Genomic DNA, 14,012 nt, shown 5'->3' with positions numbered 1-14,012 from the left:
TATTTGCATCAACTATACTCTGCCCGTGCACCCAACCGCCGTGGGTGGGCTAAAACGTACCAGAGTTCAACCACGTGTGACGCACAGCGATCCTTAGACACGCACGTGTGAGGGCCGACCACCTCTCTTTGACACCCACAATGCTAATTCCATGAGTATCACAGTGCTATTTACAGACAGGTAGACAGACATTATATGAATCTCAAGCTGCCTCTTTTTAACTTTGATTGATTCATTTCGGGTGGTATTTTTATATATTTTATATTTTATCGTTGCAGATCACGATGATGCATTCGGTTCGACGTTCCACAGTACCCCTTGTCTGATTTGAAATCTCAGCGGCTCATCGAGAGCAATTTATTTCTGATTAGTGTCATTTCCACATTTGACAATTTTTCCGAACATACTTCCCCGAGTTCCAACGTTCAATTATACGAACAAACAAATAATAACAAGCAAGCGTTGATAACTCTCCCACCTGCGCATAACGTGACGTGTGTCAGACGCAACAACCCACACAGTCAGTTATTTTTTATATAGATTGTAACATTTGAGAAACATTCGTTTGAGGGACATGTCAACACATGAAGGCCTATTATAATGATATGACATAATGAATGATAAAGACTCCAGCAGTTGAGATCTCCATGCATGGGGATGTGTGCACGACACAACAACACACACACTTATTGTTTTACCTTTAAAGTTCAAGCCTATCAATCAATTTGATTGATTCATTTGGAATGTTTAAAAGATATTTCATACATTTGGTTTGTATTTAGGCGACAGACGAAACACAAACAATATCCGCGATGATGAAGTTACGTTCAAAATCAATTGGAGAGATATTGATTTAAGAGACATCATATGGCTATATAAAACATACAGACAGGACACAGTTACATTGGTTCTGCCATGAATGATGTCCTTGGCTTCGGGCAAAGCGCTTTTATCTGGCAACGCCGGGTTGGGATAGCCGTCTCTGTCGCCATCATGGGCGTTTCATCTTGCCTCTCTTTTATCTCTCATGGATGGGACTCTGCGTCCTTTCACCTGCGAGAGGATTTACAAATGCCTGAGGTGCATCCACACTATGTTGTGTTCATTTTTCAAATGAACGTTGCAGTAGAAACCAGAACCTGTACCTAAATGTTTAACCACTCAAAGAAGAAACCGCATATTTGATTCAGGGGTCGGCTTAGCTCAAGAGGTAGAGAGTTTCGAGGTGTGCCTGGGCAAGAAGCTTAACCCTGACTGCCTTGCGTGGTTGACACTGCTGTCGGTGTTGTAAATCAATGTGGATAAAATAATCTGACAAATGCCCTGAAAGAAAATGTTATATCAGCACTCAGTAATCTGGGTAATATCGTATTGTGAGGTCCCTGACGATTCACGCCCAGACTTAAATAACCTTAGTCTAGAATAACGAATATTTTGACAGAGATATTTATTATTATGTATGATTTCAGTCTAGAGAGCAGCCAATCAGGGCTGCTCTCTTTGGCCCTGGCCACTCATAGGAGGAGTGGTATGGGCCATTGAGGCCAACCCCTCTGTGCATGTGCCTATGTAGCCTTGACTTTACTTAACATTCTTACTCGTATTTTATTTTCTATTATTTACTATATTGAGGCGCAGTAGGGAAGTCTGAATCTGAAATATAGGAAACTCTGTCTCTAAAAAACGGCAAATAGTGATAGTAACACAAACTTCCCTGCAATAGGAGCGTACCTTGGCTCTATCAGTGTGAGAGCGGGCGGTTATTCACTCCATTGGAGGCAGTGCAAAGAGCAGTCCAAGCAGTACATTTGGCAGGACATTTATTTTAAGACCCATGCGAGACAGATGGCCGTTCTAGCCGTCTGAACGGCGACAGAAGGGGGGTTGGCAGGCATCACGTTAAATAAAGGTACCATTCCAAAACTTTTGAATGCCTTCCACTCTTTAGCACACGTACACAAACGTGGGATCTTCTTCTCGCCAGTGATCCCACTGTTCATGGTGGACTCGCTGGTCCTGATTTAACACAGGAACCACAGTGGGGTGGATGGGGGGGCATTTTGGCCGCTAGTAAATATAAAAAGATGAGTTCAACTCTCAAGCAAGTTTCAGCATCACCCTTTCAGGACTTTTGTCTATATTTCTTGTTAACACGCATGTATTCTTAAAATTTAGACATTTTACTGGAAAACAAGGTTAAAAGCATTTTCGCGGCTTTATCCGCTGTCAAATTAACCCCACTGTCACTACAAGGCCGCAGTTGCTGGTTTCTCCAGCTGGGGTCGCAAAGATGCAGGTTTACTATAAGACTGCAAATGTCATCTATAGCAGACTAGATTATTACTTATTTGAAGAAATTGCCCTTTCAGGTACTTATTCCAAGTGACATTCATCTCACAGAAAGTTAACCTTTCCAGACTATAGGGCCAACTACATGTTTATATAAACATGTTAACCTATATATTTGATACTTTGATATTAGACAACCGCCTTGTGGCCTAGCATAATTAAACGCATAAAACCCTCACATCACACGCTTATTTGAAGGCTACTTATTCAGCAACGTGACACATTATTACTGTTATAAGGTAGGTACTTATTGGTAAGCCAAAGTAAATCACACATAAGCCAATTATTTTCTTTTATATGGACTAGAAAATGGCATAGTCAATTAAAAAAGCACTAGTGTTCAGTCATTTTACTACAGGAAAGAAGAAACGATTACATTTAGAATGCAAAAAAAAAAGAGCAAAGTTTAGAAAGATACTGGGTAAGAGATCTCTAGCAAAGTCACTAGATCTTACCCAAGAGGACACACTTGATTAGACTGAATTTGCAACACTTATTACTGGCAACCGTGATATCACTCAGTGATTGATCCAATACATATATATATTTTTCCCTTTACCAACGAAAACATAGTTTACAACCGTGGCAGTTGTACGCTGTTTAGTTAGCATTATCACCAGATGTTAAGCATGTTGTAGAGTACAGCAACAGGCCATCTGTGTGTTCAACCTTTCACTGCACACCGCGAAAGGTGTGAAGGGCAATAACGAGTGGAACGAGCCTCACGAACCAACTCAATCGACCCCCCCCCAGCCCCCCGATACAGAGGAGAGCTACCAAAGAATTCAGCTGACTGCTTCACACCTAAAAATATATCTTCCTACTATGATAGCAGGCCTGTCACACCAGTTACTCAAGTTACTCATGTGCGCATGTGCCAAGCAGCCTGCAGCTCACACACACACAGCACGCGCAAACGCATACATACACCTTAAGCACGCACATACACACTCCGCACATGGGCACAAACATACATGGAAACGCACACACACACACACACACACACACACACACACACACACACACACACACACACACACACACACACACACACACACACACACACACACACACACACACGCACACACACGCACAAGCACACACAGCACGTCAAGACAAAGGCAGCGACACACTCGCCGAGCCAAGACTTTATGTTTTCAAACATAACGGCTCCGCAATCTACACACGCAGGTAAGAAGTAAGAACACAGACGCACGTGCACACACTGCAGCGACACTCGCCCAGGTAAGACATTATGTTATTAAACATAATGGCTCCGCCATCAACACACGCGCAGGTAAGAACACAAGCACATTCCGCAGCGACACTTGCCAGTAAACATAACGGCTCCGCCATCGACACTCGCACAGGTTAGAACACACTCACGCGCACACACCGCAGAGACACTCGCCCAGGTAAGACGTTATGTTTTTAAACATAACGGCTCCGCCATCGACAAACTCTCCAAGGCAACACATTCTGTCTATAGACTTAAGAAATTACAATAAAAGAAGGGAAGAGACAATTTCTCACATCAACAAGCAGCGGCGGGTCGTTCATTTCGTCATATAAAAACCGTTAAATTCAAACATCGCCCCGACCAGCATAATGGAATCTTAAAGAGACAGTGTCCCTATATCACAGAACGAAAACATGTCAATGACAAAGTATGGTGAATTATGTCCATAGAGGCCACCACGAGACTACACTTTGTCGCTCAAATGTATTATTACTCTCCTCCTTGAGCCTGCCGAAATGTCTTTACACTTTGTTGCTTAAACTTAATATTACTCGTCTCCTTGAGCCTTCCCAAATGTCTTGCGATATTGATATCCCCCCCCCCCGCGGACTGTTTTAGTTGTTTTATTTTTCTCTTTTTTGTGTTTATGCTATGTGTGAATGTAGGCTACATCTGCCTGTCTTGGCCTGGACACAGGAAGAGATGTTTAATCTCAATGATGATTATTATTTTCAACTAACCAATAGTAGTTCCCTTGCATTTCAAAATAAATGTCAATACACTTTTCAGCCCTGAATAACAGTAAAAGCTATTTAATAATTAATTTGCATGCATGCATAGTATACTACACTTTCCATTAAACAATTACCCCGTTACCATAAATTGACTAATTTTATAATGTAATCAGATGCTCACACTAGCTGCTTTCAGACACACGTGTAAGTCCTGATATTCTCCTGATGGGCCGTATGTGTGAACAACATATCCTGAGATTTGTACCCTGAAAATCTCCTGAATAATACTATCCCAGAGAAGTGGGGGGCTGTCCTGGCCAGCAAGGCCTTCTCTGCGGGCCTAAACCCTATCAGAATCACTGACTTATGTTTTAATATATTTATTTCAATGAATATGTATTAAATTATTTCCAATAGCCTATTCTCTTAGTTTCATAGCTTTTCCCTTGGTTGCGCTGCTTCCACTAGTGTATGTTTAAGTTCGAGCTTTTATCTAATCATATTTCAGCCATCATGTGTTGCCAGGGTCAAAGAAATCTGCCTTGACGCCTTCAGAATCGATAGTGCTAGCGTCTGTATCTTAAGGTAAGTGGCAATGACTCTGTAGCTTTAACCAATCAGATTTCGAGTTGGCAACGCCTAGGCCATCTAGCAGGCGTCCAGTGACGTCGGCATTTTCACAACCTTTGATTGGATGGTCAGAGAGGTACTAGTCAGAGCCAGCAAAGCATCGATAGCTACCGGCACAAACTAAAATAAAGCGAATAATAAATAAATGAATAACGCGATTCCCTGTAGCGAATTAAAACTTAGTCCAGAAACACAACTGGACAGACTCGACTTTCAGCATTAGCCTCCATGGCGATAGAAAGGGACTGATTGTTGGAACTGAAACGCACAGATCAACTGTACAGCAGTGTAATCTAACTCTTCTTGAGGAAATGAAGGAGTACGGACTTTGCGTACAAACTGAAGACTAACTCTACCACTAACCCACAGCTTTACTTTGTAAATATTCTTTCAGCTACCAAAAAGCCATATGACACCAACCTGCTTCCTATTGCTTTAATCTATATCTTTGAGTATGAGGGTATATTGTTTCTACTTGCCAATAAAAACGATTAAAAGCTACAACTTTGTTATGAGGGGTATAATGTGTCAGGGTGTATTATAGCATACATATGCGAATAACGATATGTAATGGGATGTGATCTCCCATTTCCAGCTGGAATTTGAAACACTAGGATATTTCTAGTAAGGAAGTGGAGGGTGTGTTATCTCGGTGGTAACGACCCACTCCAACTATGTAGTACCATCATTATTGTGTATGAGCGTTATTATAGGTGATATCGAACATGAAAGGCCCCGCACACCGTGGCGTTAATACATCAAGTGTCCGGGAAGCATAATAATAATCTAAACCGCTGCCCAGATGGAGCTCCCCGCGTCCACACACATCGCCGACAGTGTCCCTTCGTCGTGATGACGAGGATATACTAAAAGGCAGGGCTTTACTGTATTCTCGGGATTTTCTCAATTGTCGTTTTCTTATCACAAAGTTGCTCAGTTGCGCAGAAGGCCTTTAATGACCGTCAACGTGCGGTATCACTCATGAGCAACGTTATATAAAACAAACTGAGGAGACTCGAAGACAAGCCACAGATTTCCTTTCGGTGGAGGCTGATGAAAAAAATTCAGATACGATGTGAAAGTATGACCACCAAATCAAGATGGATGCCCTGGACACAAAGGCTCTGTGATGGATTTAAATGGGCTTTTGAACGACGATGGCAGCATACGCCACCACATCAATGATGCCGGCCTCATCCTTGACCGCGGCTTCTCCAAGGGCTCAAACACTTTCGACTCAGTTCCTCCTGGGTATCGAAAATTAATTAAACAAAATGAATGTTAGCGCTGTACTATTGTGAATTGGCCCGCAATATTTTATCCAAAAAAAAAAATGGGTCCCCAGAAAAACAGTTTGGAAAACACTGCTCTAGCCCACCTCCAGTTTGGTCCGGTTGTCCCCGTAGCACAGGTGCTGCAGGTAGGCGGCGGCGTTGGCCTGGACCGAGGGGAAGTGGTGCTGCAGCATGTGGATCACCTCAGGGAGCTCGGGGTCGCGCCACGCAAACTCCCTTCAGAGAGGGGAGGAGACGATCAACGTTTGGGGTCATAAGGTCTAACAGTGTATTGTAATGTAATGCTCCACGAATGCCCTGGGTGTGTGTGAAGGCATCTGTTTATATGTGTGTGTGTATTTATTCATAAAAACCTTTGCGAGAGTGAGTGAGTGAGTAAGTGAGTGTGAGTGAGTGTGTGTGCATCTGTGTATATGTTTGTGTGTGTTCATAAAGACTTATGCCTGACTGAGTGAGAGTGTATGTGTGTGTGTGCGTGTGTGTGTGTGTGTGTGAGTGTGTGAGTGTGAGTGCATGTTCATAAAGACCTTTGAGGAGTGAGAGTGCGTGCACCCTCACACTTGCTGTCACACCGGCCGGCCCTTATTGGTCGGCTGATCTGTGTGCTGTGTTTTGTGTGTGTGTGTGTCTTGGTGGTTAATATGATTTGTAGCCGTACGGTTGGCTTATGACCCGACGACCAGCTGTGTGTGTCTGTGTGTGTGTGTGTCTCTGTCTTGTTGGCTTATTATGACCTGTTGGTGTGTGTGTGTGTGTGTGTGTGTGTGTGTGTGTGTGTGTGTGTGTGTGTGTGTGTGTGTGTGTGTGTGTGTGTGTGTACCTTGGATCTTTGTGCATGCTGTCGATGGACGGGGTCCGGTCCCCCAGTCCAGAGTGTCTCGAGAAGAGGGTTTCTGCGTCCAACCCCTGCTGGGAGACCCTGTAGGAGTCAGTGTACAGGGGGGCAGAGCCCAGGCCGTAGCTGCTCCGCTGGTACGGCAGCGTGCCGCAGTGGCTAGCCGCACGCGTGAGCGTCTCCACACCTACACACACACACACACAAAAACACATAGACACACAGAGATGATATGAATTCATTCATTGTCTGTTTGTCTCTCTATTCTCTATCCATACAGCCATCGGTGTGTTTTTATACCTGTGAGAGCCACCCCTGGCCAAAATTGATATTTCCTTGTACAAGGCCTTGGATCTGTCCTTACTGGTTGCTCTTAGATCGCCCAATCAATGGACGGGCCAATCCTCATCCTCATCGTCATCCGCTTATCCGGGGTCGGGTCGCGGGGGGAGCAGCTCAAGCAGGGGGCCCCAGACTTCCCTTTCCCGGGCCACATTGACCAGCTCTGACGGGGGGATCCCGAGGCGTTCCCAGGCCAGTGTTGAGATATAATCTCTCCACCTAGTCCTGGGTCTTCCCCGAGGTCTCCTCCCCACTGGACGTGCCTGAAACACCTCCCAAGGAAGGCGCCCAGTGGGCATCCTTACCAGATGCCCGAACCACCTCAGCTGACTCCTTTCTAAGTAAAGGAGCAGCGGCTCTAATCCGAGTTCCTCACGGATGGCTGAGCTTCTCACCCTATCCCTAAGGGAGACGCCAGCCACCCTTCTGAGAAAACTCATCTCGGCCGCTTGTACCCGCGATCTCGTCCTTTCGGTCATCACCCAGCCCTCATGACCATATGTGAGGATAGGAACGAAGATCGACCGGTAGATCGAGAGCTTTGCCTTGCGGCTCAGCCCTCTTTTCGTTACAACGGTGCGGTAAAGCGAACGCAATACCGCCCCCGCTGCTCCGATTCTCCGGCCAATCTCACGCTCCATAGTACCCTCACTCGCGAACAAGACCCCGAGGTACTTGAATTCCTTCACTTGGGCTAAGGACTCATTTCCTACCCGGAGTAAGCAATCCACCGGTTTCCTGCTAAGAGTCATGGCCTCAGATTTAGCGGTGCTGATCCTCATCCCAGCCGCTTCACACTCGGCCGCCAGCCGATCCAGTGAGTGCTGAAGGTCACAGGCCGATGATCCAATGAGGACCACATCATCTGCAAAAAGCAGTGACGAGATCCTCACACCACGGAACTGCAACCCCTCCCCACCACGACTACGCCTCGATATCCTGTCCATGTATATCACAAACAGGATTGGTGACAAGGCGCAGCCCTGGCGGAGACCAGCACCCACTGAGAACGAAACTGACTGGCTGCCGAGAACACGAACACAGCTCTCGCTTTGGGAGTACAAAGATTGGATGGCCCTGAGGATAGACCCCCTTACCCCATACTCCCGCAGCACCTCCCACAGTTTCTCCCGGGGGACCCGGTCATACGCCTTCTCCAGATCCACAAAACACATGTAGACCGGATGGGCATACTCCCAGGCCCCCTCCAGGATCCTTGCGAGAGTGAAGAGCTGGTCCGTAGTTCCACGTCCGGGGCGAAAACCGCATTGTTCCTCTTCAATCTGAGGTTCGACGATCGGCCGAACCCTCCTTTCCAGCACCTTGGAGTAGACTTTACCAGGGAGGCTGAGAAGTGTGATACCCCGGTAATTGGCACACACTCTCTGGTCCCCCTTTTTGAACAGGGGAACCACCACCCCGGTTTGCCACTCCTTTGGCACTGTACCCGACTCCCACGCGATGTTGAATAGGCGTGTCAACCATGACAGCCCCTCAACACCCAGAGCCTTTAGCATTTCTGGCTGGATCTCATCAATCCCTGGGGCTTTGCCACTGCGGAGATGTTTGACTACCTCAGTGACCTCCACCAGGGAAATTGACGACGAAACACCATCAACCTCGAGCTCTGCCTCCAACATAGAGGGCGTGTTATTCGGATTCAGGAGTTCCTCAAAGTGTTCCTTCCAACGTCCGACGACCTCCTCAGTTGAGGTCAACAGAGTCCCATCCTTACTGTACACAGCTTGGATGGTTCCCCGTTTCCCCCTCCTGAGGTGCCGGATAGTCTTCCAGAAACACTTTGGTGCCGACCGAAAGTCCTTCTCCATGGCCTCTCTGAACTTCTCCCACACCCGCTGCTTAGCCTCCGACACGGCAGCCGCTGCAGCCCTTCGAGCCTGTCGGTACCCTGCAACCGAGTCAGGAGTCCTCCAGGATATCATATCCCGGAAGGCCTCCTTCTTCAGTCGGACGGCTTCCCTGACCACCGGTGTCCACCACGGTGTCCGAGGGTTACCGCCCCTTGAGGAGCCTAAGACCCTGAGGCCACAGCTAGCCACCGCAGCTTCAGCAATGGAGGCTTTGAACACCGCCCACTCCGGCTCAATGCCCCCAACCTCCACAGGAATGCCAGAAAAGCTCCGCCGGAGGTGTGAGTTGAAGATACCTAGGACGGGGGCCTCCTCCAGACGTTCCCAGTTCACCCGCACTACTCGTTTGGGCTTACCAGGTCTATCCGGAAATTTCCCCCATTCCCTGATCCAACTCACAACCAGATGGTGGTCGGTTGACAGTTCCGCCCCTCTCTTTACCCGAGTGTCCAAAACATGCGGCCTCAGATCAGATGACACGATCACGAAATCGATCATCGATCTTCGGCCTAGGGTACTCTGGTACCAGGTACACTTATGAGCACCCTTATGTTCGAACATGGTGTTTGTTATGGATAATCCATGGCTAGCACAGAAGTCCAATAACAAACGACCGCTCGGGTTTAGATCAGGGAGGCCGTTCCTCCCCACCACGCCTCTCCAGGTGTCTCCATCGTTGCCCACGTGGGCGTTGAAGTCTCCCAGCAGAACTACGGAGTCCCCTACTGGAGCCCCATACAGGACTCCATTCAGGGTCTCCAAGAAGGCCGAGTACTCTGAGCTGCTGTTTGGTGCATACGCACAAACAACAGTCAGAGTTTTCCCCCCTACAACCCTTAGGCGCAGGGAGGCGACCCTCTCGTCTACCGGGGTAAACTCCAACACCGCGGCGCTCAGCCGGGGATTTATGAGTATCCCCACACCCGCCCGGCGCCTCACGCCCTCGGCAACTCCAGAGAAGAATAGAGTCCAACCCTTATCCAGGAGTACGGTACCAGAGCTGAGACTGTGCGTGGAGGTAAGCCCCACCAGATCTAACTGATAGCGCTCCACCTCCCTCACAAGCTCCGGTTCCTTTCCCCACAGCGAGGTGACGTTCCACGTCCCCAGAGCCAGCTTCTGCCGCCCGGGTCTGGTCCGTCGAGACCCCTGACCTTCGCTGCCACCCATGTGGCTGCGCACCTGACCCCAACGGGTCTTCCCACAGGTGGTGGGCCCATGGGATGAAGAGAGGGGGGGTGCCACGTAGTTTGTTCGGGCTGTGCCCGACCGGGCTCCGTGGCAAACCCGGCCACCAGGCGCTCGCCATCGAGCCCTCCGTCTGGGCCTGGCTCCAGACGGGGGCCCCGGGCTTCCTCCGGGCCGGGTCACATCTCCTCTTTTTCCGTTATTCATTGGAGTTTTTTGAACCATTCTTAGTCTGGCCCCTCACCTGAGACCACTCTGCCATGAGAGACCCTACCAGGAGCACAAGGCTCCAGACAACACAGCTCTCAGGTTCACAGGGACACGCAAACCTCTCCACCACGATAAGGTGACGGTTCCAGGACGGGCCAATGTGTATGTTTATTCCTCACATGATCTTGAAAAGCATCATTGCTGCGGTACAATTTCATTGAGACTTTTTGCACAATGAACAAAGCACTTTTTTGGTTTTATGATCATTTGAAGGACCCCTTGCGTTCAAAGCTGCGTCTCTTAATTTGAACTTAAGTGGGGCGTTTCCAATAAGAGCACTGCCGGCGGTTGCCATATAGCCGCTGTATAACTTCCAGCACCGCTCGAAACATCAGCGTGCATCGCAGCGCCATCCTCTCATCCATCATATTAAACACAGAACTAGACCTAAGATTAAATCTTCAGAAGTGTTGTCCTTTACCGCCGCAGCAAAGTGGGACTCGGACCGGGTGTGGAAGCGAAAGCCGTTTGTGAGGACAGAAGTGTTTGTCTTACAGTGAGTGACTGGGTCTTACTCCGATCTCCTCTCCCCCACAGCGCCCCACAGTTTAGGAGTCACTGTCCTAATCTGATCAGCTGAAGGTGAGGGGAGGGTGAGGGACTGATAAAACCCTGCAAGATAGACTGGTAGAGCAGGGCTAACCTTTTACTGAGAGAGAGAGAGAGAGAGAGAGAGAGAGAGAGAGAGAGAGAGAGAGAGAGAGAGAGAGAGAGAGAGAGAGAGAGAGAGAGAGAGAGGAACGAGAGAGAGAACAAGTAAGAGAGAGAGAGAACAAGAAAGAGAGAAAGAGGAAACAAGGGAGAGAGAGGGGGAACAAGAGAGAGGGGGAACAAGAAAAAGTGAGAGAGAACGACCAGGAAAGAGAGAGAGAGCGAAGGAGTCGTCCCTACCGGTGCTGGTCCTGTAGAGCGTCCCGGGGTCGTCGTGGGAGGGGCTGTGGTAGAGCGGGCTGTGGAAGGAGCGGTCGTCAAACACCGGGGTCATGTGACAGTCGGGGGAGAGGGCGGCCCGCAGCTCGGGGTCCAGCTGGTGGGCAGCGTAGGAGCTGTGGAGACCTGGAGCACACACACACACAGATAAAAACACGCCCACAGAAACACATACGCACATAAAGACACACAGAGACACACACCACACACAAGCAAACACACACGGACACACAAACGCAAGCACATAAACACACAAACACATACCACACACAAGCACACACACACACACACACACACACACACAATCATATTGATGCGGTAGATTAGCGATGAGCTAATCGGGTCCATCTATTGATAGTTTATCTTCCTGTAATCTGGGTGTGAGATCGGCAGCGTGGCTGGAGTTAAGGCCATTTCACTCTCCGTGAAGGCCACTTTTCACTCCCTGTCCACTGCCTGTGACCCACTATCCCACGGTCTCCCCACATCCGTTTGGGATGATCGCTATTCTTGTGTCTTTGGTGTTGTGATGGGTTGCTGGCACGACGACAACAAACACCCGAGCGCAACGCAAAACAAGAGAAAGGAAAGCGTGAAATCATCATCACACACACATAGACGCAAAGACACAGAGACAAAGTCACACTGATAAATGATAAGGGTGCCACCAGGCAGGTGGGGGTTGGGGGGGGAGGGGGGGTTGTCATGCAGCTTTTTGTTGCTATGTGGGTCATGGAGCGAGGCTTAGTGTAAAAGTGGCAGAGGTTCACTTCAGAGCATAAACATAAAGATCTGTGTCTCTGCCAAACCCCCCTCCCATTTATCTCTCTCTCCCTGATACACACACACAAACACACACAGGCACGCACGATTGTGCTGTCAAAACGTCAACCGCTGTAATGTGTGTGTGTGTGTGTGTGTGTGTGTGTGTGTGTGTGTGTGTGTGTGTGTGTGTGTGTGTGTGTATGTGTGATTGTGAAACAATGCCAGCTGTGTCTGAGAACAGGCTGTGCTCTCCCAGTAATGAGAGGCAGGGATTAAGATTAAATATGGTGGGTTTGAACCCCCTCCTCCTCTGATAAAAGGGGATTTATCTGGAACAATTATAATGGAGAATTCTCTCCCTATGACTATGCGGCTCACTGCCCACTGCCCACTGTGCACTTTGAGCAAGGCATTTCGCCAGCCACAGTTACGAGTATGAACTACTGAACTTTTACTTTTTGCCGTTAATTGAAGACAGCGTGTGTTTGTGTGTGTGTGTGTGTGTGTGTGTGTGTGTGTTTGACGTTCTGTGAGTGGCTGTGTGTGTGAGTGACAGCGTCTGTGTTGGTGTGCGTGTGTCTGTGTGTGTGTGTGACAGCTACACACAGACGCTCTCACACACACACAGTCTCAGTCACCCACACACAGAAAAAGTCATACACGCAGACACACACACACACCGCGTCTATGTGTGTTTCTGTTTGTGTGAGTGTGACAGTGTGTGTGTCACACATAGCGTCACAGCTCCACAGTGAGCTAATGACTCTCCTTCTGACACTGAGCAGCGGTGGCAGCCCGCCAGCCAGCGGCGGCGGCCGTGGCGGAGACTGACCTATGAGGCTGTCGGGGCGGGGCAGGGCGCTCCTCTGGTACAGCCCGTAGGGGTCTGCCCCGTACGCCAGCGGCTGGCTCTGCCGCGGCAGCGTGGCGCCGTAGTGCTGCGGCACCGCCGCCATCCCACTCGCCCGCGCTGGGGGGGAGCCGGCCAGGCCCCGCCCCTCCACCAAGGAGAGGGTGGAGCCGAGGCGCCCCCCCACCACGCCGCCCAGCCCCGGGGCACCGGACGCGGCCATGGGGGAGGGGGGTGATGAGGGGGGCATGCTGGTGCCGGGGAAGAGGGAGGCCAGGGGCTTGGGCTCGGAGAGGACCGGGGAGCCGTACGCACTGCCCTGGGAGGTGCGCATGGAGACGTGGGAGGGGGAGGCGGTGGCGCCGGCCCCCGGCGACTGGCTCCTGGAGGGCAGGGAGCCCATTCTCCTCAGCACCCGACCTGAAGGCTGAGGGCGGGGGGGAGGTGAGGGTAATGAAGGTGGGCGCAGGGTGGCGATGGAGGGCAGGGGTGAGGGGGGAGGATGGTGAGGGTGGAGGGAGGTTAAGGGGGAGGGAGATTATGGTGGGAGGGGAGAGGGGAGAGGGGTCCGTTTAGCGGGACTGGAGTGGACTTCAGTGCTTTACTTCTCCTTTGCTTCTTTGCATGCGATAGTTCAAAGGGCTGTTTTGATATGTGTAAGCTGTCCAACTGCCTACAGTGGGTCTTTCTTCAATAAACAGAGTGATGTCCAG

General features: G+C 49.5%; 1 protein-coding gene across 2 annotated transcripts in view; it reads right to left on the bottom strand.

Annotated features, from left to right (window-relative positions):
• LOC132456411 (plakophilin-4-like) overlaps window positions 1–14,012 on the bottom strand; it is a 46,717-nt gene that overhangs the window by 17,630 nt on the left and 15,075 nt on the right. For both annotated transcript variants that reach the window (XM_060050760.1, XM_060050761.1), the window contains 4 exons: window positions 13,282–13,726; window positions 11,646–11,810; window positions 7,069–7,270; window positions 6,332–6,464 (listed from right to left, as the gene is read on the bottom strand). In XM_060050760.1, coding sequence (XP_059906743.1) covers window positions 6,332–6,464; window positions 7,069–7,270; window positions 11,646–11,810; window positions 13,282–13,726 — 945 coding nt within the window. The remainder of the gene's footprint in view (window positions 1–6,331; window positions 6,465–7,068; window positions 7,271–11,645; window positions 11,811–13,281; window positions 13,727–14,012) is intronic.

This window comes from Gadus macrocephalus, chromosome 4 (assembly GCF_031168955.1).
Source record: "Gadus macrocephalus chromosome 4, ASM3116895v1".
Lineage (NCBI taxonomy): Eukaryota > Metazoa > Chordata > Actinopteri > Gadiformes > Gadidae > Gadus > Gadus macrocephalus.
Note: the sequence above shows the minus strand (reverse complement) of the source record. Positions and strands in the feature narration are given on the sequence as shown.